Raw genomic sequence first — 27,640 nt, 5'->3', positions numbered from 1 at the left:
GCAGGAGGGAAGGAAGGGCTGGCACTGCAAAGCCAAGGGAAGGTGCCAGCAGCCTCCTGGCAGCTGAGCCCATGTGCTCAGTGCACAGTCCCCTCCTGGGCAGGCAGGCAAAATGCAGTTCCTACTGCTGGCCAAGGGGCCCCAGCCCTGCACAACAGGAACGTGTTATGGAACAGCTCTTTATGCTTCAGAGACATCTTACATAGGAAAGGACACAGCAAATTAATTATGCTATACTGTGCAACAGCTGCCTCAGGTTGCCACAATCATTAACAAGTGAAATTCTTACATACAGCTGACCTTTATTTCACTAGCTGTTAATTCTTTTGGGTAATTCTTAATTTGCAACAGGACTCCTACAAAGTAGGCCATAAATATGTTTGAAAAATGTGTATGTTGAAATACTGTTAAGTTTCTGAAAAGATAGATAGATACATAATTTTCTGGCACAAAATAGTCAAGGATTATTTTTTGATTCTTTCAGACATCCTTTTAGCAAAGCTAAAGAACGCTCTAAACTACAGTATAAATACATCAACAAGCAATAACACTGCAATTATGAAAATGTTGTATTCTGAACCTGCCCCATTTTTTTCCATTTCTACCTTCAATTCAAACTCAAGAAAGTACATATAAAAATCTTACAATGCAAAAACTTGAGAAGATTTGAAACAAGTTGTTTACTCACGCTGTAACTGTGCAGCTCTCAGTTGTTTCTTTAACCTCTCCACTTCATTCTTTAAAAACCTGATATGTCTCATCATATTTTCTGGAGAGTCTATCTCCATTGATATGTCTCTGGGTGATGGTGGAGCAGATACTGGCTGGTCTAATTTCTCCTGCAAAATTCTGTATGAAAAAAGAGTGCAAACTTTACCTTCCATTCTAATGAAAACCTCTTGTATCCCCCAGGAAGCCATTGCAAGGATTCTGAAAGGTATGCAGGGTTTATTTTAAGTACTGTTTGAGCAGAGATAAACTGGGGAGGAGTTAGAAAGTTTAGTTTTTAACTCAAAATAAAAAGGTAAAAATTGTTGTCCTAGTAAACTACCAAACCTGCAGTTCACTCAGGCTCAGGTGTTTTCTGAGGCCCCAGCCAAGATTCAGAGGGTCACATTAACATAACAATATACACATAAAAATATCAGGTTATTAATAATCATTAATCACGATTCTCTCCTATTTCCTCCTCAAATTGAGTTCTTGTCATTATAACATTTAAGACATTGTTGCTTTCATACATATTTTTAATTTTAGCTGTCCCAATAATATAAAGAGTCACTGTCTTAACTTCTACTAAAGAAGCATTGGGCAGTCTCAATGACAGAAGTGCACGCCTCTGAGAAGAAGCTCAAGTTTTCTTTAAGCAGACAGGGAAAAAACAAGAGCTTCTCATATAACACAGTAAGCTGACCATAAACCAGAAGCTTTAAAAGGAGGCTATCAGCAATAGAAAAAAATTCAATAAATTCCTTCAAGCTTGCCCAGGTAATTTCTTATACTAGTTAGTTTTATCTACTTTAAGAAATCAATGATTGGCATCGTGCTAACAAGGAACTTCACAACTGCTTGATCTTCCAGGTTTTCCCAGATTAGACAACTTCTTGTGGGACAGAGATGAACATATTTAATCCAGAACATGATGTATTAAAAAGTATTGTATTTGCTGGGAATGCCCTGACGAAAGCAGGAATGATGCATCTGACTCCGTGTTCTCAGAAGGCTAATTTATTACTTTATAATACTATACTATACTAAAGAATACTATACTATACTAAAGAAAGGATACTTAATAAATGCTAAAAAGATAATAATGAAAACTCCTGACTCTTTCCAGTCATGACACAGCTTGGCCCCAGTTGGCCAAAGAGTCAAAACAACTCACAGCAGAATCCAATGAAACAATCAGCTGTGGGTAAACAATCTCCAAACAAATTCCACATGTGAGCACAACACAGGAGAAGCAAATGAGATAACAATTGTTTTCCTTTTCTCTGAGGCCTCTCAGTTTGCCAGGAGAAAAATCCTGGGTGAAGGGATTTTTTCAGAGAATGTGAATGCCACAAAAATCTTCTCCCATAGTAAGGAGTGCACTGTAACAACACAAACCGTTTTTCTGCTTCAAGCTTATCCATCCTCTTCCAGAGACGGTTCACTAGTGCTTCTTGTTCCTGCTCCAAAGTGTTCTCAAGGTCAATCTTCTCACGTCTTAGCTGCAGAGGAAAAACAATTACTGAAAATGATGAGCATGGATTTCTTGCAAGGAACTGTCATTAGGAAAGCTCTAACAACACCATTTTAGAGCAAGGAGAAGGGGAAGAAGAGACACAATTCAGGTACAATGCGCTGGAAAAATGGAGATTCAGTAGTTGCACAGTTGTTATCTCCTTAACACAAGTTCTTCTCAGAAAACTTGTCTCTGGCCAATAAGCAGGAGCATGAGCCCTGGATATGCAGGCACTGATGACTTATCAAACCTATTTAAAGACATCTCCTATACCATGAATCTATGAAATTCAAACTGAATTTACTGTTCACTACAGCAATATTTAATATTTTCAAAAGTTTTAGATGCTTTTAGTGGAAGAACTACAGTTAAGTAATCCAGAAATAGAAGAAAAGCCATGTTTGCCTTGTGTGCCTAGTGTTAGCTAAAGGACATAACAATATTAAAGAAAAAGTTACATGAACTGCCTTAAGTGTTACTGTATCAATGCTTACTAGCAAAACAAATTCTAATTCTATCTAAGCAAAGGTTTTATAAAATTAAAATATTAACTTGACATTAATCACGTTCACTTACTGTGTGAACAAGGATTCTTAATTCTACTACAAGTTAATAAAACATATAATGCAAAACCTTCTACTCTGAAGTTAATAAAAGAAGATACAATGTAGACCCACACATGAAGAAACCTATTATTAGCGTTCAAGTAAAAATACAACGCAAGTATTATTAAGAAGAGAATATTAAGAGGCACAGCTAATCTTACTCTGTAGCAATACAGCTGAACTCAAGAAGTTGACAATAACAAAATATTTGAGAACAGATCAACACCTTTACAGGTGGATAATAGCATGGAAGCATTTTTCCAAGCCAAGCTTAGTTAAAACCACTTTTCTGCTGGTCGAATAATCTTACATTAGAAAATGGAAAGACTGAAAACAGAAATAAGCATTTTCCATTTATTACATCACTGGCTGAAGGGCTACTGCAGCATCTAAATCTGTAAACTATAAGTGCTAACCACTAAATTAATGCTGAGAAACCCAAACAAAAGACAAACTTACACACTTCAGGTACCAGTGCAAGTTGAATGAATGTACAACTTTCTCCTTTAAAGGTTAGAGGAATTAGTTACTGTGAGCAGAAGCAGACATATGTTGATGAGTAATAGGAAACATACTTAGAAACACTGTCGAGCAAATCTTTCCATGTTTGAGTTTCCAGATGTACATTAACAGCTCAGGGAACCTACATCTCAATAAAAGAGAGATCAGAGCAACATGCTTCAGCCTCCCCATGAGGATGAGAATTTGGATCCTGAGCAACACTTTGCTCCCCACATGGCTGGAGGTGGAGTGGTAAGAAAGCAAAGGGCTCAGCCCCAGGAGCACAGGGCACTCTGCCTCAGGGCTCCTCAGCCAGTCTGGCCAGCGCCTGGGGCTGGGAATGTGCAGAGGGAAGAAACTACACAAAATGTCCTGGCAATCTGCACACTGTGCTTCTACGTTAGCAAAACCCAGATCTCCACTACACTGCACAGCTATCTAGATAATCACAGATGAAAAAAGTGTTCATGCATAATAATGTTATGATCTCTGCAGCAATGGTTTTTGCATCATTTCAATGCAGCATGGCTTAGACTCACCTACTCTTAGTTTTTTCACAACTATTTTTTGATCTAGCAACAAACAAACCCACAAGAACATACAGGCGAAAAGAAATCCGTATCTTTTAATGGTAGGAAGAAGAGCACGTTGGAATTTAAAGACAGAGTGAATCATTTATAAGCCTGAATTTGAAAAATCTAAGATTACATTTAGTATTGTAGCAACCATCACCAAGGCAGTGGAGTCCATTAATTATAAATCTGCTTGTAGGTGAGCATGCACAATGGCAAAGTCAAACCACCAGCAACAAATACACAAACAAGCCTTGTGTTGTGCCCTGAAGCTGCTCTGACAAAACACCAAAGAAACCAGGTGAAACAGATCTAGAACTCCACATTTCCAGCAATAAGAAAACATGCTGGAAACAAGGCTCTTCCTTTCCTTGTCATGAGTGTTGTGCCAGTTTCTCCCACTGTCAGGATTGTCAAGCTTGGAGGAAGAACACCTTGAATGGCACCTACAGCAGAAGCAAGTGGAGCATCCTGTTGAGAGCTGTGAATTCAAAGAATTGGTGTATTTGGCTTGGTATTCAATAGTTTCAGGTGAACTTTGAAATGTACTCCAGTCAATGACTTTTTTAAGCAACGCTGGTAATATTCTAAAATTAAATAAGCAGGATGGGATTATGCTCATTAGCTCTGTCATCCTAGTGTCACTTTACAGGGGTTCAGAGCCACATTCTAATCAAGCATCACCTGATTTTGAGCATTGAAACAAGGAAGCATTGCTTGCTTTTCAGACCTCCTCTTCAGAGGAAAAGTAAAATTCCTTTTAACCTTCCTCACCACCCACTTGTGTTTCTTCTTACTCTCTCTCTCTCTCTCTCTCTCTCACATGCACTTACTTTACTTCAAAATGCAGCTAAAATATCCATTTTATGTGTATTTCTGTATTATTGATTTGTCAACTGTCTTGCCAATTTATTAAAAAGCACAACTGTTCCCTCCTGAAATGGAGGTCTTCCAAATTAAAGTTCAATTTACTCATCTCTGCCTAAGCCCACTATCCCAAATTTTACTTCTGTGCTTCTCATCTCCACCTTGCCCTTTGTAGCTTTAATTCTCTGCTGCTTCCCAAGAAAATATTTCCCAAAGATTTTACCATCTCATGTTCTTCTCCTTTCAAAGCAGACATAGGAGATGATTATTAGCAGTTTAGCTGTTATTTCTCATCTCCTAACTGCACCAATTCTAGTTTCTCACTGCACTGTATGAAATAGAATAGCAATTAAGAATAGTAACAGTAAGAGTACACACACTTGGCCTCTGTAGGGCAATCCTGACAGCTATTTATTTCCTATCAAACCACTGAACTGGAACACAGAACATTATTGCTCATTTTAACTGAGTCATTCAGTTAATGAAATAGTCACATGCTGTAAATTTCTTCACCATTTGCCTTCAGAGAAGAATGCTCTGCTGACTTAAAGCTGACTTAAGAAATTATTTCAGGTCACATCTGAACTCTAAGATCCAATTTAATTTTTATTGAGGAATATTGTTCTATGCAACCAGAAATCAGCTACCTTCTGATCTCCTGTGGTATGAGCGTTTTAGATGAAAAAAAGGAAAGGAGAAAGAAAGAACACAAAGCACAGATAATTCACCTTCTCTATTCTAGAAACAACAGTTTAGTGAACAGATGCTGTAATTATCTGCTCAGTGATTAGTGACAGATCTCAATGTAGTCCAGTTTAAAGCACTGGCGTTCTCCTTTCAAGCCCTGTTTAACAGGTGTTCTGATGGTTGTGCTGCAGACTGTGACAATCCCTCTTCCTTAATTCTCTCTGTGTGCAATAAAGGCAACATGACTCTCCTTACAATTTTGGGTTGCTTCTTGCTAGGTACAGCATATGCCCCAAGGCTGCTGCTTCAGCTGGTTAATTAGCACAATCAGCATTTTTAATTTGTGTGAGGAAAGAAAGTGTGCTGAAGCCCCAAGTAACCTGACATTTACTCTACCTTACTGTGAGAGAAAACACTAAATTCACGTGGAATTTCTAAGAAAGACAGCCAAATTTAACATCTTCCCAAAGTTTTGAAAGCCAGGTACTAAAGACCTTTGTACTTCTATGCTTTTTGAACAGTGTATCATTGACATTTAGATGTAGCAACAAGTTTCAAATTTTATGATTTCACAAGTCAGTCTGCCCAGAATGAGACAAAAGTAATAGCACGAAGATTTCAGCCATGGCTCATGCTAACATTTCAAAGACTACAACAGCTTAGTATGTTAAGCCTACTTTGCATTTCGATTAAGTGGCAGCCATCACCACCTTGTGGCTAAGAGAGTTATTTCAACCTCATGCTAATTTCCATGCTGGGTAAGGATCTATTGGCAACTATGTATTCCTAGCTTTTAGTTTTTCACTTTGTTCCATATGTCTCTCCATATAGAATGTTACCATGAGAATCAAGAGAATTCACTTGATCATTTAGATAGCCACGGAAGGAGACTCATACAAAACTGGTAACAATTCAAATTACCAGCAACAAAGAAGTTCCACAGCAGAAGAAATCACAGAGATAACACACTATATTTACATCACCTGAATTATTGGACCTGCACATACCAGAAAATCTGGAGTCCTTTAACAAGCTTAAAGGTTTCACCAGTTTGCCATTTAAGTCAAAAGGTCTCCTATTGACACCATTGAGATGCTTTGATGCAGATACCTAAAATCAGACATGAGCACTCCCAATGTGTAAACATCCTGTGGAAATACAGCCAAACAAGTGGTGTTTTATCTCTGCAATCTTCATGACTGTCTAGGGAGAAAGGGAACTGGATGTAGTCGAACTTCAAGGCTTCTGAAGGATACACACAGCTGACAACTCACAGTTCCAGGGCTGTGCTATCCAAGCTGCCACCAAAAGGTGACCTAGAGCACAACCAGACCACAAACAGATCATTTACTACTGTGCTTAACACCATCAGAAGTGACAGTCTTTTCTCACCAGCAGCATGAGTGGAAGATGATGAATAGCAACAGGCAGCATTATTCACAAAAAAGCTGCATTTGCAAAAGTCACTGCTGTCCAGCAGACATGAAGGCCCACACAAAGGCTACTACAACAGATATAATACTATAGATACTAATAGATATAATGGCCATGAAAAAAACTAATCCAAGTTTCTCACAATAAACTATGCTACTTTTCTATTGCTTTGGAAGCTGAACTGACTTTTCTATATTCCCAATACTGCCCAGTTTCTTACACACGTAAAACATTTAATTAAATCTAAGACAAAAGAAGGACTTGTTTTTTTCTGTCATATAATGGTGCAATGAAAGAGTTACCTGCTCCAGGGTGAGCTGCTTCGAAATGGTATCATTTTCCAGTTTTTTAATCTTCTTCATCAGTTTGTTCACTTGAAATTCCTGTTCCTGTTCTAAATGCTGCTCCAGTTCAGCTTTCTCATGTTGCAGCTAAAAATTTAGGAGACATGTAAATATTTTAAGCAAATAAAAGCATGAACTTATGCACCTTTTATATATTTATTCACACATTTATTCCTCCTGCATGTTAAATTCTCTACTGATGCTTCTCAAAAAACTTCAAAATGTACAACCTGCCCAACAACCCTTCAAAAAAGAGCATTTTAAACTGTGCTTCATATTTACAATGCAGAGAAAAGTAATTTCCAACTATTGAATTCAGTCAAATTAAAATGGGTTATTTCATATACTATATATAATGTATTATAGACATTTACAAAGTAAAAATCCATCATAATGTTCACAAAAGCATTAATTTCAATCTAAATGCATCATCTCAAGAGCACCCAAAGCACAAAATGCAGGTCTTGGCACTTCCTTCTCTGGGCAGCTGAAAGCTGAAAATTCTGACTGAAATCATACTAATGAAATTGCTGTACAAGTAGTTTACAAACAACAAAAAAATTTCTCATTCATATTCCTATGCTATCAAAATCAAACTGTCCTGATGACATAAAATTACTGGTTATTTCAAATCAATGTTATATGTTTTCTTAATAGCAAAAATTGGTTTTTTTACATTTAATGCGTCCAGTGGAGAAGAAAAATTTAACTCTCAAGCAGATGAAAACAAATCCCCCCTCATTTTAACATAAATTATGGCTTGGAGTACAGTCCCTCTGAGACAGGAATCCAAGTCTTCCTGTGGATAGAACAGTGTGACTGGCACCATGGTACAAACACGTGAACCTGCCTCAGGAAAAAGCAAATGTCACCAACAGACAATGGTGTCATTACATTGTGTTCTGACCATCCACTGACAATTGCAAGCACCTCTTTCCACCTGCTTATTTTTCTATGCCAGTTCTTCTGGCTAGCACATAACAATCTCTATGATCACAGTGTTAAATGTGTGAGGAAAACCTGAGGGAATAGAGACACCTTGCAGTCATGGACACAAATCAAGGTTGCTGGATAGCCACAGTGAAGGATTTTGATTTTGAAACAAGCTAAAATTGCTCATTTGTTAATTCAGCTCCTTTTGCTCCTATTCAGAGACAAAATTGCCTGTGAGTGCAGCCTGGCAGAGAGATCAAGGCAAAAGGCTCACAGAGGAAGAGCAACAGGCAGACAGCAACTATTTGGCAATATACAAGTGGGAAAAAATCGGGGTTTGTGTTTTCAGGGCTTGTCAATGCTGAGATTTGATTTTTCACAATTTAAAACAAATACCAGAATAGCAAACTCTTAGAATAGAAAATATTGACTTCATTTTACAAAGAGAGAGAAAAATATTACTAACAGCCCCAAAATATATGAGTGGTGTCTGTCACTCATATAGAGTAAAATAATTTTTCCCTTTTATTTCCTTTGATCACAAAAACAAACCAAAACAATCAAAATCCAGTTATTGATGAAATCTTAATGCTGAAGAATAGAATTGCTGACAATGAGAAACTACCCCCTGGTGTAATACAGGTGGATAGTGTTTATTTCACTTAGTAAAGTAAAAGAGTTTTTCCCAACTGATTTGAATTATATGCAATTATAGTAACAATGGTCTACAGATACGCCTGCCATAGCTATAGAGAAGGAAAAATGTGTTAGAAAGTGTCACCTTGATGCCAATGTCTTACAGACCTCGAATTGCATATGAAAACTGAAGGAGAATTTTCAGCTCTGTAAGACTAGAGATGGGTTGGTGCAAGAGGGGCAGTGACTAGTCTGAAGTGAGAATGGGGCTATCAAACACAAAGCTTAGCAGCAGGACTGTGTGCCTCAGCTCACTTAAGTTCTAAACAACTATAGCAATGCTCTCTCTCTGCAGGAACAAGTGTCCTTATACAATGCAGGACCATGTTTACCTTCCTTCCTTACTGTGCTGGCTTACTTCTGGGATAGTGGGGAATGTTTTTATGAAGTAATGGAGGCAGTGGATTAAGTTCCCCTTAGAAAATGAACCATCATTTATCCCCCACACTATGACCTTGTACAGTCAATTTTTAGGTACTCCAGGCACCCAAAAGCTGTCCACTTCTTCCTTTGTTGCATCCTGAAAGTCCTACTTATTAACAATTTTGTATCAGCAGTTTGCCTCCTCTTTATGTCCAGATGTTCATCAAATAATTGATAGATGAGCTGGCTCTGTTTATTCAGCACAATCCCATTAGCATCCTTGAGCTGATGCATGGTATTTTGAGAGCAGGAAGAGTAATAGCTTATGTTTACAGGCTTACAACTTTTTAAAGAATTGTCAAGAATCAGACTTACATAAGAAACGTTTCTGTACAGACATCCAATTACTTACCTTGCCTGACTACACATTATCCTGGTATTATCCTGGTATGTTGTAACATCTTACTTTCAAGGACAGCTACTTGGAGTAATTTGCACTTCCAAAAATATAAGGGTGTTGAAAAAAAATCTGAATTTGATTTTGAAAAGGACTAGTGCCTAATGTAAGCAACTGACTTTGTAAGATTAAACAATATTAAAAATAAATTCTTCTTTGGAGCAGCCTTGTTTCACAAATGGTAAATGTTCAAGATTTACTACTTCAAGTTTCAAAACAGTAACTCAACACGTCCATGTCCACCACTGCAAGAACAGAGCCTGCATCAAAAGGCTTCTCATGATATCCTGCAATATACTGCTACCATTCTACAATGAGTAAGGACTGAGGATGCTATAAAAAAAATTTCCATACTTTTTAGAGACTTCATCAGGTAAACAAAAATATAATTACATGAAGTACATAGGAAAATATAGTAAATATGTATAAGGCTTATAAGAACTTTATCAGGGACGCATGTGATAAAAATCTTCTGTTTAAGATCTCTGTTGAGATGCACGTGCTCCTTCATTCCTGCAACACTCAACCTAGACAATTAATAATTATGCAAAGCAAAGGAAATCTATATTCATTCATTTGGCTTGTAGAGGCAGTGAAAGTTAACAGTTATAAGAAGATATTTTTAAGCAATGGCATGGCACCAGAAAGACAGTACTATTCCAGTGGAAACACCTTCTTTTATGTGGTACCATGTCTGTTTAGATTCAATCTCGCATATAGTAAAAGGTTTCAAAATTAATTTCTGATATTGCAAACCTGATGTCAGCCTGTGATTGATAACAGTAATGCACATGGATGGTGCTGAACTGGGGGATTCTTGCTGGCTGTCAGGAGGAGCACTGCAGCTCTGGCAGGCAGCTCCCATGTTTAAAATATTTTAATGTTCTGGGAGCTCATTCCAGAGGCCAGGCTGAATGAGAGGCATAAACCCCTGCAACTGTGACAAACAAAGGTCTGACAAATCAACAAACACACAGGCACTGTGAAAAAAGTCCCTCTGCTTGGTGCCTTTCAACAGAGTAATACAGGAGTAATTTTGAAACAGGCCCAGAGCTGTAAATACTTGAAGAAGAATACTCTCACCTGGGAGAGTGCAAATCATATGCAGTTTAGCAGAAGTATCTCTCCTCAGTTCCAAAATGCAAAGTTTTAGACAAAACAACAGATTTATATGCAATTTTTTCCCTTACTCATCCAAAAGGCAGGAAGCCGTTTGATGTACAATGTCTGACAGCATGAATGCTGTAAGTCTAGTTCCAGGTCAGACCAACACTGCCTGGCAAAGTCAGAGATTATGAGTTAATCCCAAAGAGCAGTGGAGCAACCAACTGGAGACTACTGTATTCCTGGGTAAGTCATTATCCAAAGTCTGCATCTAATTTAGCTAGAATTCCCTGCAGAGCAAAGATGCCAAAAATGGAAGTGGGCATTTATGAGTTCATTATTCTCCTAATAAAGATAGAATTGCTACACTCTAGTGAGTAATGGTAAGTATTGGCACCCACAAATTTCAGGAAATTAAACAAAAAAGGAAATTATAATTATCTTACCTTCCTGGTCTAAAAAAACATTAGCCAAGACTGTAGCCCTACATCTGTATAATATGAAGACTATCCAATTACAGAAAAGATATTGTAATAAATTCTAAACTGACCATGTGATGTGTGCTAATAATGCCCTCTTTTCCAAAAAATGAGTTTGTTTGTAATATCAGTTTCTCTTCCCCAATTTTTAATCTGTTGTTCTATGTGGGTATAATTTCTAGGATTCAACACTGAAGAATCAAAACCTTCAGACAACAGATAATGTTTCAGAAAACAAAAAACATCAAGTACTATTTTCAGCTGTTTGCTGCTTAAAAAAGTTGCCTGCAACTCATCAATATTCTAATGTCAATTTACTAAGTCCATGATCTCTGAAGAATTGAAAAATTACTTTCATGGAAACATATGGTAATATTAAAATGTTCCCTAATTCTACAGGTAAGCTCTTTAGTGGAAGGGACCATTTCTTCTGTATAATTTATAAGCTGCTAACCACATTACTGATGTTTAGGAGAATATATTAATATCCTGGTTTTGTATTTCACAGCAATTTTATCACATCAAAGACATAATCAAACCATGAAATGAGATCTGCATTCAGCATACATACAAACAGAAAAACAATTTTAATATTAAACTGTTTGCTTTACAACAAGTGCTCCACCTGTACTGCAAGTCTTGAGCTACTGGAAAGGTATGAAAAGTCATCCAGAAGTATGGAAAGCAGAACCTGCTGACCAGTGAAAAGGAAGGGTTAATAACACTTTAGCGTGTGCTATAAACAGAAACACCACTGGTGCCTATGCACAAGCCACAAAAGTTTCAACTCTGGCCTTGTGAAGGAGCATTGATATAACCCTTTTCTCCTCTGTGCACTGAAGTTTTCAGGTGAACCTCTAAGAAATTCCATGCCACTCACCCCTCACAGGCAAACCACCAACACCACCAGGATGCTGACAGCTGCTCCCATTTTCAAGTTACCTGGGTTATTATAGACAGGACAAACTCACAATTTACTCTCAATAATTGCTACATAATGGTGCTGAGAGAAATCACACAGCTTCAGGATGAACAATTTGGAACACAGCTGCATTTATGAATTGCCGTATTTTAAAATATTCTGGCTGACATAACCATGTTTACTAAAGGCTTACAGCAAGGCCCCATGGAATGAAAATCCAAGGCTGCAGTTGGGGATCAGAATTTTACCTCCATACTCTTGTAGGTATGGCTATACAGCTCTTTCTTTCAGCACAAGCCTGCAGCTTGCCTGCTGAAAGCTGGGCAGTATCTATGGGATGATGTTGAAACCATAACTGAGGATTTTCTCCAGATGCTGTACAAAAGGTGAGAATAACTCCAGCTTTATGTCTGCATTCTGTTTCAGATGTTTCTCTGTATCTTTCTCTCACCAATGAGAATGAAGTTTCACCTGTTAAGGGCTTCCAGCAGACACACAGCACAATGCCCTTGCCTTGTTTCATACATAGCAATGAGCCAAGCACTCCTTGGCCATTTTGAAAACAGTAGAATGTTTCCTTTTTCTTTAACTTCGGGCAAAAGTCAAAGGATAGTTTCTGAATGCCCATAGCAAAAAAAAAAAATAAAATTGTACTTTTAGGTTGACAAGAAGTTTATATTTCTCTTTGCAATGTGTGAACCTATTTTGCATAATTTTAGCAATTTAAGAATGTAACTAAAGATGGTTAAAAAAAACTGTTAAAACAATCTCATGAATTCTAGGGAAAAGGCTAAGCATATCTGAAGCAATTACTTGATACAACAATTTACTTGCTGCAGAACTCTGTGGCACAAATTTGTGTCCAAGGTCATGATATGACTTCAAAACCCTTCAAACAAATCAGGTGTAATCCATGCTTTCACACTTAAAGTAAGTTTTAGTTTCCTCTTTATAATGCACAGTACAGTCCCATGTAACCTGGTTCTGTAGCAGATTTCTACATCTCCCTTTCAATTAAACAACATTGTTCAGTGTACCATTTTTCCCTTTACTGCAAGAGACTTCAGTGGAAAGCTTTTTCTATAGTGATATCCACATCTTACTTCAATTAGAAAAGAACAGTTGATACCCCCCTATTTTACTGCCATCTGCTTCTCTGTTTTTAATGAAAATGTATGGCTTAGAAACCAAACATGCCTCTTACTCAGAAACATCCTTGTCACTCCTCAAGAACAGCAAGGGGAAATAGTCATACCAAGTAAGGGATATTTTATCCTGCTACTGAGCTTCCTGTGTGATAACAGGCACCAAAGAAACAAAGTGAGAGAAGGCCCAGTTTTCAGTGACAAAAGCACCAGATGGGATTAGCTCTGGTGGTGTTTCCAAACACTGTATTTCCTAACATGCCTTCAGTCTCCAGCTGCAGAACACAGCAATGCTTACAACATACAAATTAGCTCCTTTTGAAGTGCCTTGTTTTTCATGACAAAGCTTAGAACTGATGGCATGAAAAAAGCTCAGGCAGATCACGTTAAACACTGCCCTAACTCAGTACCCTGTCTCCTACAGGAGCTAACAGCAGGTTAAAGAACAGAGCAACCATGTAGAACACTTCCAACAAATACGGAACCACTTTCTAAAAATTAGCAATTTGGGCAATGGAAAGAGGTTTCTCTGCCACAAATTTTCCCAGCACCTCCAACTTTTTACCTTTACCATCAAAGCGATGTGTTTCAATTCAATAGAAGCAAGGGTTTTGTTACAAGTATGGACAATTTTGCATAAAAAGTTTCCTTTGACCATCGCTGCACATTCTTGTATATAAAGTTTAATATTTCAGGACTTGTGCTAAGTATCAAATACTCCAGAAAAGGAAGTGTGTTTCACTAACATTTGAAATTAATCAGTAACTTTTGTCTGGAAGGTAGTTGGCATTTACTGCAAGCTATACCCATTTTTTGCATCATTATACAAACTTTCAGGTTCTCAAAGCTGAGTTCACAGATGCAAAGTTCAAAGCAACACGTTAAAAAGAAAGGTCACTCACTACACTTCTTGTACTTTGCTTTTATCAAGTGTCAGCTTTCCAACCTGCCCACTTCCCTCAGAGTGCAGTCACACAAACACAAAAGTTCAGTCACCAGTCAGTCCTGAGGCTCCTGGGAGAAACATCAGTAAAGGCACCAATTACCTGCATCAGTTTTCTTGAGAGCTCATTAGTGAGAAATTCCTCTTCCTTTTCATAGTTTACTGCAAGTGTTTCTTTTTCTTTCTGCAGAGCTTGAATCTTCTTAAATAGAGTATTACTGATGAATTCTTCTTCTTGCTCTGCCCTTGCTTGCTGTGAAATAAAAACATAGTTTTGAGAAAAAAGGGAGCAAGTTTCCTTTCAAAACAGCTGCAATTATTCCATTCCCCTTTAAATGCCTACCATGCTGGAGGCCTGTAGCTGGACCTTAAGTGCTGTTACCAACCCCTTTTATAATGTTATAGCACCTTTTTTCATTTTTTTGTTTTCAACCTTTTGACTTGAGAAACTTCACTGGTGCTTTAAAGTGGCCTCCTCCCAACCAAATGCACAAACTCCTCAACCTTACAAATGTAATGCTTGTAAAAGCATTACAGATTCAGACAACTATTTTTACCTACTCTATGCCTGAAAAGGAGCTCCTGTCTAAATGTTCTCCATTACAAGCTGAAGCACAGCTCAGACTGCTGCATGCACCACTGTGCCCCCTTTTCAGATCCCTTAGACTGAGCTCTGCTTTCCAGGAGTCAAATAATGCTCCTCTTCTTTCACCCCAATATGCAGAGCCAGAGGCAGCACAGCTCCTCTCACAGGAATTCCTACCCCACCACCAGGAAAACAGCTATGGTTTCTCCACTGCTACTCCACTACATACAACAGCAACTCACAAAAATGCCACGGGGTTGCTTTACCCCAAGCTACTCTGGAAATCTTCTCCGTGCAGCATTACTAGAAGTGACAGTTTCCATTTCAGCTTACTGCACCCTGCACTGCTCCACAGAAAGCCAGCCTGGGACACTGCTCTCTTGCATTCCCTACAGTTCAGATGTTTGTATGGTTTTTAAGCATAAAGGTGATAAATGGAACATAAAAGTGATCTTTTGAAAGCCTGCTCTGAAAGGCCAAGAAGGGTATTTCATATGGGCAAATGAATGATCACAGCTACAAACTGGTAGAGCCAACTCTTAATGCCACAGTTCAAAGCCTAGAACAACCAAATGACAGAAATACTGCATTTAACCAATGAGGCAAGTTAGTGCTAGGAGTGATTTTATTCCCTGCAATAAAACCCATGACTTGAACTGCACATACATGATTTGCCCTGATTCTAATAAAATTACACCAGCTTATAGCTTATGCAAACATTCTGCAAGCTTTATTTCAGTAAACTTAGAGAGAGGAAAATTTAAGAACTGAAGCAGACACTTTACTGAAAGCTTATCTTCCATAATCCTCTGCCTAAAATGTGCCAAAATAACAATCTCTTTATACTTATTGTACACTGGAAAATGCTTGTAAGATTTCATTATGTCAGTGATCTTTTAACTGGAATGATATATTCCCTAGTGGTCCAAGAGCCAATTACTTAGACACCTTCAACATCTAGGAGAAAAGTTAATTAAAGAACATAACTGTCTTTCAATCTGGTGAAACAATAGGACAATTACAAATTTTCCTCATGGTATCACCAATATCATAAAATCTGAAGCAGTGGTTTGGAAACTTCTCAGTTGAGTCCTCATTCCACCAAGTCCTTCTCTTCACATCTTTGTCTCTGCCTTCTTGCGTCTTCTCCCATCTCTACTGCTTTCTTTTCATGGCCCTTTCCTACGATCTATCTGCCACAGCTCCCCTCTCCCTGTCACCACCAGAGCTGGTACAAACCCAACCAGAAAAAAAAAAGAGAAAAAAAAAGGAAAAAGCCAGGTCAGGCAGAGTTTGCTGGCTTAGCAGCTTAGGTCCTGCACAACACCTCCTCTCTAATGTATTGCATCTCCACAGCAGAGAACAGCTACTCCAGCATGTTCAGCAGTGGTATTATTAGCTGTCACATCAAGAAAATAAGAGATTTGTCCAAGAGGTCTGAAGAAATGTTACATTGTCAGCTCACATCTCAACGGATTAAAACTCCTGGAATCTAACTGATCTGAATAACATCATCTATCAGCTTCTAAATGTGGCTTTACTTAGAGCTACTAACCATCTTATGTCTTCAGAGACATTCCAGAACAGAGTAAACAAGTCAAATTGCAAGGGCTCATTGTCCTCAAATCATTAAAATTCATGCATACTGTTCCAAAATCAACTCCTCCACTGCCTTCACTACATAGGATTTCTCCTCGTGTCTGTTTTTCAATGCTTCAGACAACAGAAGACAGTAACACACACCAAGCTTATCTAAAATTAAATTAGAAAGCACTTGGTTCTGAAAAACAAAAGAATGAGGGTGTTTCTGCTTTGATTTCTATTGTGTGTAACTTGCACAGATTTGTTCTGTTCATGCTTTGCACCAGTCAAAAGCTCTAAAATCCCATTATTACAGCACCGAGCCTGCACAAGACTCTCTGCCAGCTCCTGGTGTCACATTAACAATGGTGCTCAGGCCAACAGGAGCACAAGCTGCCAAGCTCCCTGGCCTGGCCAATGCTCCTCTGGAGCTCGTGAGGCCAGGCAGCAGGCCAGCACAGGCTGAGGAGACACCCAGGAACCAAGCCTTTCCCTTCCTCCTCTGTCCTTTCCTGCATCTGCCTCCCCAGCTGGCGTGGCACACAGCAGTGCGGTGCTGGCACACAGAACAGGGTGAGCAGCCCTGGTCTGCACCTGCTCAACAACTGCCCTGCAACAGCCCTGTGCCCACAGCCTGCAGGAGGCTCTGGAAAGGGTGGGCAGGATAAATCTGCCTCCCTTACACAAAGAATGCATTTCTCAACTGAACAGCAGCAACCCTACACATCTGCACACAAACTGTGAGCCTCACATATCCACAGAGCACTCTGAATACAACGAATGTCCATTTAATTACCCAAGGGTCAGCACTTTCAACACAAACATTTTAGCTGAAAAACATCAGACAGTTATTTAGACTAGGTACAAACCACAAAATTCATTACCACATTTCTTCTCAATTTCATACTGTAACTTGCTCTTTATCTTGTTACTCATTAATTGGTGAGAGTTAAATTATCTCAAGTAATAGGATAATTCATCTTTACCTTAATATCGCCTAAAGTCTTGAAATCTGTTACTCATTTAGCCATTAATCAAACTGATTTTTCTGGATATGAATTGTTTTCTGGATGGAACTGTTTTTCCAAAGGGATAACCTGTCTTTTTATTAAGTATCTGTAGTTGAAAAGAGGCATGATATCATCAGCAAAAAAAAAAAGAGAAACAAAATACAGAAATGCTAGGGCTTCAACAAGGGTGTAGAGTTCTTGGTTTTCCTCTATTATCCATATCACACTTGACATGCAATAATACAAACAGCCATTTACTCTGTTCTGTGCACCATATTACAAAATAAAGAGCTAAGGCACTGAGTGATACAAAATGATAACAACACCTGATCAGTCAGTCTCTGGAAACCTGAAACAAGCAATCTACTTTCACCACAACAGACATATCCAGCTGTCTCCCATGTCTCAGAACTCCATGCACAGCTAACTTGGATGCATCCGCTAAGGAAAATCTCTAATTGTTGTGGTCAAGACTATAAATGCAAGGGCTATCATGTTACTTTGTAGGAAATCAAGAATAAAGGGCGAGATAAAAAGCGCCTCATGCATATAAACCACAAAAAGGAAGAAAAAACCTATTATTTTTATTGCAGATGCTTGTGAAATCCTGATCATTAGTAGAGCTGATGCATGAAGTGTCATAAAAATCTGTCCTTGTGAGCTTAAATTTCAAGTAATTTTAAAAGAACTAAGAAACATATTTTCCTGAACTTTACGTAGTAACCAAGTATCATTAGGAAGTGAGCTGCACTAAGGTTCTTTTTCCATGTGCTGCATATACTTTATAAACTGGAAGGTTTGCCATTAAAATGCTTTGCTTCTCTCAGTTCCTCTTGCAAATACACTTTTAGCAGACCAGGTTCACACTGCTCTCTCGGTTCCAGCACCAGCAGCAGCTTCTGTTTCTGGTGGGATGCTCTTTTTCTGTATCACTGTCCCATACACTGACCACACTGCTCTAGTGGCACTGTATTATATGAAGCAGCAAAATCCAGTACTTCTGATGAGGCATCAGCTTACACACAGTCACATAAAAAATTAACTATAACAAAAAAAAACTTAAAAAAAAAATTCCTTCCCTTCCCCTCACCAGCAGCTCTTCTAAAAGCTTCACAAGCCTTCCTGATACTGCACAGCAAGCAAGTTCAGCAATGCAATTAATACCTGCTCTGTAATCAGCATCAGCACATTATCAGTGACCTGACATGAACATGTTCTTGCATTTTAGTGTCAGGTGTCATTTCAGACGATTTCAGCAGTAAACATTCCACAAACTGCCCCAGGCACCTACACAAGGCAGATGGCAGGCATGCCCAGCCTGCAGGCTGTCTCCAGCAGCATCCAGGGTGAAGGTGACACAACACTTCAGGGGATCTTACTGGAAACAGCCTACCAAGCATTGTTTTGATCTAATCCACCCTCGAAGGTCTTTCATCTTTCTGTCAAGAGCCACCATGACCTCTTTACCTTTCATGCAACTTTTCCTGGTGCAGTTGGTAACCCTGTAGATGGAGCTGAAGAGCAGTTTAATCTGCCACAAGAAACTCAATCTTTGCTACTGAATATAGACTGAAGGGCTGGGACAGCTTTGGGAAGAGATGATCTCAGTTGCTGCACATGTTACACTGAACTAAAGCTGTCACTGCAGAAAGCAGCCTTCCCAAAAGTCCTGCTCAATAGGATGAGGTAAACAGGGTGACAAGTGCAGGAAGCTACAATGACATGATTTTTGAATACGCAGTTCTTACATAAAATAAAATCTAAGCTTCCCAAATCTCCTGAAGTACACACTCCTCCTCTCTCAGTACTAACTCAAGTGACTGCTCTGGCCATACTTTCTGGCACCAGGTTAAAATGACACAGAAAACTATAAATGCAATAAACATTCCAGTGAGCTGATACTGTTCCCTTACAGGAGAAACTTTTACAATGCAGCTTTTTTTTTCCTACAATCCTTCCAGGTCCATCTGAAATGACCACAGTGTCCCTTACAGACAGTGAGAAACATGAACCACCACAAGAACAGAAGTCAACAGCAACTCAGAGAACTCCCACTACTGCCAATTGCAGCGAGTGCCCAGCAGCACATTCCTGCCTGGAAGGGCTGAAGGACAAGGAATTCCCACCCAAGCCCCAGAAATGACATGGGCACAGCTTTCCCCTCACCCAAGGAAAGGTATTTCTTTCAGCTGGGTGGCCTGTCTGAGAGAAAAGAGTGAACGCTCTTGTGGTTGAAGTGGTGAGCTGGAATTCAAGTTCTGGGGTCAATTTGTAGTGTGATTTCCTGTCTAATCTGTGACAAACCCCCAGGGTAATTTCCTCTGTTCTGACATAAAAGTACCTTTTTCTTTTTCTTCTCCCTTCTTTAAGATGAGTTTTCAGGAGTAAGAGAGCAATAGAAAGAACCATGCATTTTTACCTTTGGGCATACAGTATTTCCTAGAAGCCCCAGACAAGCACTAATACCTTTGAATGGTTCCTTCAGGATCTCAAGCTGCATGGCTGATTTTTATTTTTTTTTAACACAGACCTGGAAGTGTAGGAGGAAAGCATTTTTTTGGTTGGTTGGCTTCTAAAAACAAACAAATAAACAGACACCCTCCACCAGAAAAATCACAAACATCCAGGCTTACCAAAAGTTATTTTCCAAACATACTAACAAAGAAAGAAATTCATTATTGAAACTCATCCTGAGAACTTCAACTACTATAAACACTACCTATTGTGTAACATTAAAGCCACTGAAGCAGAATTGCTTCAAAGCACAAGTCCTATTATATTACAGCTATTTAGTAGATGAGTTCTGCTGCAAGAGGAGACAAAAAATAAATCTGTTTTTTATTATAATAATAATACAATTTATCAGTGTAATAATAAAGGAATAACTCTATGATAAGCTATTGTTTAAAGTATTAAAATACAGCTCCTTTTAACCTCCATTTATAGTAGGAAATGCTCTGTCCCCTTCATCCCCCAGCCCTCTCCTCTGTAAAAGGTCAATCAGGTTTTGGCCAGACATGTCAAACCCCTCTGTCACAGCACTGCTGCTGCCAGCTCCAGGCACAGCAAGCTCTTCCCTTGATGCCCACCAAGTGATCCAACACATGGCCACACAAATCCACAACAGATGCACACTGACTAGAGAAATAAGCTGACTCAAACAACATAAGAAATGCATTTTTCTCTCAAGTCAGTTTTAACCACAGTCAAATGTTTTCAGCTCATGCAGCCTGGTGGGATCTTCTCCCAAAAACTCAGATGCACACATCTTGTGGTTTGGGAAAAGCACTTGAGAACAGCCCTCAGAAGTGACCAGCTTCCTAAACACAAAAGTCACTGATATTCTTTCATGCTGAATAATCTCAGCATCAGCAATGAAGTAAACTGTTTGATGGTATGCAATCCCATTGCACACACTTCCTTCTCTGCATTTTGATGATGACCTGAAACGCTTGCACAACTGAAACACACAAGTGGTAAAAATGAAATAAGCAAGTTCTGAAAACAAGCTCATTTGACAAGCATAAATATTTATAAAATGAATGCATTTGGCTAATTACAAACTAAGTGTAACAAGCTATATGAATTTCATAATTAATACAATCAATTCATGAATTTACTTACATAATTGAAAAATAATTCAAACAGCTTTCTTCAAAACAGAAAAAAATAGTATACTCCCTTCAAGAGCTTTTATTATATCAAAATACTGGCACATTAAATAGTTAATAAAAATGCAGCATGTGAAAAAGCCACATTCTCTTTGACTGACAAAATGTCAAGATAGAGCCTAGAAAAATGTATCAATAACTTTTACTGAGCACTTTAACCATGACCACATATTGCTATGCAATCTTAATGTAACTAAAGATTATATGGTAATAAAGCACCATCAAGGAAAAAGTATCAGGGTTGTACAAGCACATGCTAAACACTTCCTATTCTGAACACTCAACATGGCAACCTTAAGAATCTGACTATTCATTATACACATGCTTTATAGCTCTTATTTTTCATTCACTTAAACATCATCATGTAGAACAAGCTCCCAGACTGTTATCAGGGCTGGAGTCTCTGCTTCCAGCACACAAGAGCTGTAACCTGAGCCAAGAGAAGTCACAGGCCAAGGCAGGAATGACCCAGCAGGAAAATTAAATCTAGCCTGCAGACCTTTCCAAATGGCTTTATTTCATGAGGCCCTTCCTCTGTCCCATGGCTGCACAGGCAGCACACATTTCCTACACTTGCTGCATTTGCAGCAGCACTGACTTCCAGAGAATGTGTAAAGTATCATGCGTATAAGCACAAACAAACCCACTGCCTTAAGTCCTCAAGTTCATTGCATACAAGCAAATACTGTTTCAAAATGCACAGGAAATGTTCCTCAGAAGGGCTGTAATGACTGCACATTCAAACACAGCCAGGAAGGCACCAAGAATGTGAGACACCTCCATCAGCCCAGCACAGGCAAGGGACCATTCCCAGCACAAAGCATCAGAAGCACATCTCTTCCAGAAGATGGTGCTTTGCCAGGGACTTCCCCACCTTTGCTAGCTTGTACCCAGCTGCAGACTTACACTGACAAACACAGCCAATATGGAAAATACAGCTACACTGCCATATCAAACTCTGAACCAAAGTTTGAAATACCTCTCTATTAATCCTTTACTGATGACTACTAGAAAGAAATTTTTGCATTACTCTTTGACTTCTAACTGCACATCTGTTTTACTGCTGAATTTTTCGCACTGGAAAGTTTGCTGGTTAATCAACAGTGTAACACAAATGGAACAGATTTTGCTTTTGCTCAACCTCAGTATAAAAATTGGTGAAAAACATCACAAAGATGCACACGTACAAATAACAAGACTTGTAGTTTTATGTTCAGTTTGTCTGAATTTTCAAATGCATAGACTTGTCAACGTGAAAGACAGAAAAAGGACCATTTTGCTCTAATCTTGTAGCATACACTGTTTTGTTGGAGGTGGTGTGTGTTAATAATTTTCCACAGTCTATGTGATCATTGGAATAACCATACATCTTAAAATGCTGTGGTTTATTCGACCTGCATCTACAATACTCAAATTTAGTTAAATCTGGTTGTTATGCTACTTAGAAACTAATAACAACAACTTAAATCTCAGCAAGACCACCATTAGTTCTAGGACCTACAAGGAATGTAGCACCCCAGCACAAATTATTCTGATATCAGATGTCTAATGCATAAACACTTCTTAAATTAACGTATTTTAAATGCTTTTTAGTCTATTTTCTGCCCACTGATAAATCAACATTTATCTTTAATTTAACCACACATTAACCAATTCATTTTGCTGAACTGACCAATTAGAAAACTCAAAACTGCACATTCCCAGCATTTCAGAGCAGGAACAGCAAAAGATTTAGCAGAAGAGTAGACTATTAGGTGACTAACTTAATGCCCAGCTTCTGTTCAGAGGTATGATCAGAGGTATATTCAGCTTACAGGTACCGAGTTGTTCTAAAACAACAAACTTCTGCTCAAGATGCAGCCACAGCAAACTCCTGTTACAAGTAGCTCTGCAGCCACAACTGTTTCTCTCTCAAAGGCAAAAGAGCACTGGTGAAAGCAGAACAGAGATTTAACAGTCACCCCCACAAATAACCTCCATGAAAATCCTGGTTCACTTCATCTAGTCCAGGTAACTCATTGCAAGCATGTAAATATGAAAAACATGTTTTTCTTCATCAGAGTACATAATGAGAGTTGAAGTGTAATTCTGTTATACCCAGTTTTTCCACGTGCATGGCATGTGCCAAGGAGTGCCACCTGCATACCACAGGTATTAGCAGTGACTGTCCCTGCTCCCAGGCAGAAGACTGCACATTTTCTCACTTTGACTGGGTCCTGAGCACCCACTGCGTGTGAACTCATCATCCTTCCCTTCTAGGTAAAAGCGGCTTTCAGCACTTGTAGATCCTTCTTTCAAGTGTGTATAACCTCTGGTATCTCTACATCAATCAACCTGTTCTCCTTTTTTAAAACTAGGGATGAAGACCACTGGATAAAGATCCATTTATGGGGTTTTCAAACTGTAGATGCTCACCATGTAATTTCTTAACTGCCTTTAAAACTCTTAAACCCTTTTTACTTGCTGGTGGAGAGGCAGGAAATGGGACTGTTGTTGGGATTTTGTTTGTGTGTTTTATATGACAAATTCAAATACAGCTTAGGTTATCATTAGGGATGGCAATGTTTTTCCCCACAGTAGCAAGGTGTCCTTAGCCACTCAACACAAACAACCTCCTAAGAGGGTTAAAATCTCCCCCAGTTTCCTCTTACACAAACTGACTTTCCAGAAAAACACTTTCACAGTGATTAACAAGAGCTGGAGATGAAACTTGTTATTAATTATAATCATACCTTTTCCTAAACCAAACCAACATATTCACAAAGTGAACACACACTGTCCAACTCACTGTTAAGGCACATTAGCTCCAGCTCCATCACAGAAAAAGAAATGTTTCTAGTTACCTCTCCTAGGAGTCAATGAGTAGTTTTTTGGATTTTTTTTCCTTCTCTGCAGTTTAGATCTCTTACAGTACCTATCACAATATTCCAAAGAGCAATCTCTTTCCAGGCTTTCAAGGCAAGAAATAAGTTTATCAATGTGTAGTGTATGAAAATATGATGAGGAATATGAAAAATAAATCCTTGGCCTTTGTATTCTCTATCACTGGCCCCTACAAACAGAGATTTGCAGGATGTGGGGGAATGCAATCATCCTTGAATATTCATCCCATACAGAACTGAAGAAGTCTGACACAGAGAAAATTTTAGGAAATGCCTACCCACCTCTCCACTCACAGAGCAAGGACAATCCAGTTACATGTATCAATAATCAGAGAAAAGGGATTTTCTGCATATCTAGATTTCAGGTTAAATTTACTCAGTGAAACTGACTTTGGGAGTGTCCCTCTTCTTGACCCAACCAGGATTTCATGGCCTGTGAGAACAGAGGTCTTGCCTAGTTAATAATTCCTGGCAACACAAGCCACGACAAAATGTCTACTGTTCATTTTTAACAGATGTGAGAAACACATACCCTTTAAAGCTCTTGCAAAAGTGGTGGTTGAAACCCTACATTTTGCAAATTTCATAATAGTGGCTTTTGCTGTTTATTTGAAAATGAAGCAAAACCAAGTGGAAATCCCACCACCTGGTGAAAGAAGAAATTCAACTGTAAGTCACAGAAAGAAGCATAAGCTCATATTGTGGCATGCTAAACATTGCTGGGTTTTATCATGTCTGACTTGTTAAGAAACATTTATACTTTCACTCAGGACCACAGCATATCATGGTGGGAATTATTTATATATGTGGTAGGAGTTTTAAGTATGATTAGCACCACCACCACCAAGGGAACTAAAAAGGCCTTAGCTTTACAGTAATAAGCAGAAACATCACATTTTAGGCAGTTTAAAAAATTAAAGCATTTGAGGAAAACTTTACAGACAGCTGGCACACTGCTAGGCTGTTTCCATCTACAGCAGGGCTGAACAGATGCTCATCCAGCTCACTAAGCCCTCCCCAAACTAAGACCAGACTGCATGTAATATTAGAAATTTCAAACTAAGTAAAATTCAGAGTTGAGAGAGGAAGAGAAGCCTTATCTGAAGTGTTTCTCCATCAGTTAGACTATCAGCTGAGCTGAGGAAATACCTACTTTTCCAGGAAAAAAACTGCTGCAAGGGAATGCATGAAGGGATAGAGGACTCTCAGGAGCTGAAAACATTGTCCCCATAGACACCAATTAGCCTACAATGCCTGTATTTTAACTGAATCATTTAAATAATTACAAGTCAAGTACCAGGATTAGAAACTGCTTCAATATTTCTATAAATATTGCTTCAGCTTTTATCAAGTAACCCTTGCACCCCACAGAAAGAGATGTGAAACCCGCGCATCTGTAATTCAGAGTTCCCCACTTAAGATACATTTTTACTGCTGAATACTTCACCTCAACTGTCTTTGCCTGTCATTTTCACTTTGTTCTCCACCCCATACATTGAAATGGGACACTAACAGACTACCTAATTAGAGGTCAAGACACATCTTCAGTCAGACAGAAGGACCTGACTGGAGAACAGGAACTTGAGATGTTCCCTTCTGGCCATCCCCAGGCTGCTGCGTTGGAAGCAAGACATCACAAGAATATTTCCTGTTACACATCCAGGGGAGCTTGCTTTATACTGTATTTTTTGCCTCTCTTCTAGAGCATGTCTTTGTCTCTTTTCCATTCATTCTGTTTGAACCCCATACCCTGTGCATAATTCAATTTGTACATTTTGTCCTTATTCTCCTACTTCATTTTATGGGTTTTTTTCCTTTAAGACTGAAAGGATTCACCTCTTGCTCTCCTGCTAAATTCAGCAACTTCCTCCTACCCCCCTGCCCAAAAAAGAGCAGCAAAGCAACTGTTTCTCTCACTGTTTTTACAAGGCTATGCTGAGATACATCAGATGTCTACTGCTGACAATTTTCATTCCTGTGAAGGACAGCACTGTCTCATTTCTTCATTTCAATCACATTTCAAGGTCTGTTTGTGAGACACTGGCATTCCACTGTCCTGCAGCACCCCACCAGCCTCATCATCTTGCTTGCAGCTGCCATAGTCACCATTTCAGTGGCTTCCAATGTTTCCAGTCCCCACCTGGGATCCCCCCCAAGCACACTTTATGAGGGGCAGTGGGAAGAAAACCTTTTGTGAAGTCTCCAGCAGCTGCATAAGCTTGCTCACCACAGATCAGTATTATTTGCTCAATTACTACAAGGAGCTTTAGCACTAAGAGTCTGTAGCTGAAAATACACCCCATGTATACCAACACTTAAAACCAAGAACTTGGAAAACAGCAGCTTCAACACTAAAGTCAGTATCAGCAGCAGGAGGAAACAAGCAATGAGAACAAGTAAACAGAATTAACAAGTGCAAGAAAACCACAGACGACCACCTACCTACCCTGGAAAAAGAAAGAGTTTAATAAAGTGAAATAATTTTCCTTCATCCTTTGAAATCAGTATTACAATTCAAACTCCATTCAAGTCAAAACCACAACTAAAATGAAATACAGAACTTCCAGGATTTGAAAACTATGCTAAAATCTTGTCCATAGTAGCTTTCTAATACTGGGATCAGCAATAGCACTAGAAGCCCTAAAAACCTCAATACTGATTACTAAACCAGCTGATGTGAATAATGCAAAACTCAACAGTCAATTGGGCATGTGACTAAAAAGAAGGTTAAAAATGTCTGGCAGATATACAGCAGGAGCACATATGACTATTTTTTCTTCAACTGAAAGCAAACCTGTTGTTAGGTGTAAAATGCAGTAACAACCAAAGCAACCTCTCTTTCAAAATGCTTTTAAGGCACTGGAGATACACCAAGAAAGAATGGGCCTCAGTCTCAGTAAATGTTCAAACCTGAAAATAAAGACTATTCTTAAAATAAAAGCTGATTAGAAACCAGTTTTAACACAGAATTCATGATACAACCTCAATGAGAAAGTTCATTAAGAAGTAAAATCACTTTCTATGCAGAATAGTAAGCCCACAGAAATACCAAGAACTTTACCTTATTAAAAATTCCCAAATGTACTCTACAATTTCAGTTCTTATTTCACTTTCATCCTCAAAGTAATTCAGAGCAATATACCAGTATGCCTACTGACTGAAGACATTCCACCATTATTAAATATGGGAACATCACATAAAGTAACTGATAAAAAAGTATAGTCGTGGTCTAATATTTAAAGGCAAGCAAAACTAGGTGGTTATCAGAGTTTGGTATCAACCCAATGGCAATACTGCAAACAAATTAATTTACAGTATAAAGGACAGAAACATTAAACAGGTCATTCAGCATGGTTTTATAGAGAACAAGTTGTGGCAGATAAGCAAATATTCATCTTTCAGCCAAGGACTATTTGTAATAAAGATAACCACAAAGGTGTAGGGTGTGTATAAAAGACCATATGAGTTTTTGATTTAGTAATATGTGCCAAACATTATTTTAAAATGGCTATAAAATAAAGTATACATCAGGACTTCCAAAGTGGCTTTCTGACCTCAGAAATACTCATCAGTGGGAAGTTCCATTTCACCAACATGTACTAAGCAGGATGTTGTTTAAAATATTCCCTAC

General features: G+C 38.7%; 1 protein-coding gene across 1 annotated transcript in view; it reads right to left on the bottom strand.

The window, feature by feature from the left end:
• Nucleotides 1-27,640, bottom strand: part of CCDC6 (coiled-coil domain containing 6) — a 50,222-nt gene that overhangs the window by 16,980 nt on the left and 5,602 nt on the right. The window contains exons 2-5 of the mRNA XM_031060711.1: nt 14,383-14,532; nt 7,196-7,324; nt 2,110-2,213; nt 689-849 (exon numbers count right to left, since the gene is read on the bottom strand). Coding sequence (XP_030916571.1) covers nt 689-849; nt 2,110-2,213; nt 7,196-7,324; nt 14,383-14,532 — 544 coding nt within the window. The remainder of the gene's footprint in view (nt 1-688; nt 850-2,109; nt 2,214-7,195; nt 7,325-14,382; nt 14,533-27,640) is intronic.

Source organism: Geospiza fortis, unplaced genomic scaffold (assembly GCF_000277835.1).
Source record: "Geospiza fortis unplaced genomic scaffold, GeoFor_1.0 scaffold92, whole genome shotgun sequence".
Lineage (NCBI taxonomy): Eukaryota > Metazoa > Chordata > Aves > Passeriformes > Thraupidae > Geospiza > Geospiza fortis.
The sequence above is the reverse complement of the archived record's forward strand: the minus strand, read 5'-3'. Positions and strand labels throughout refer to the sequence as shown.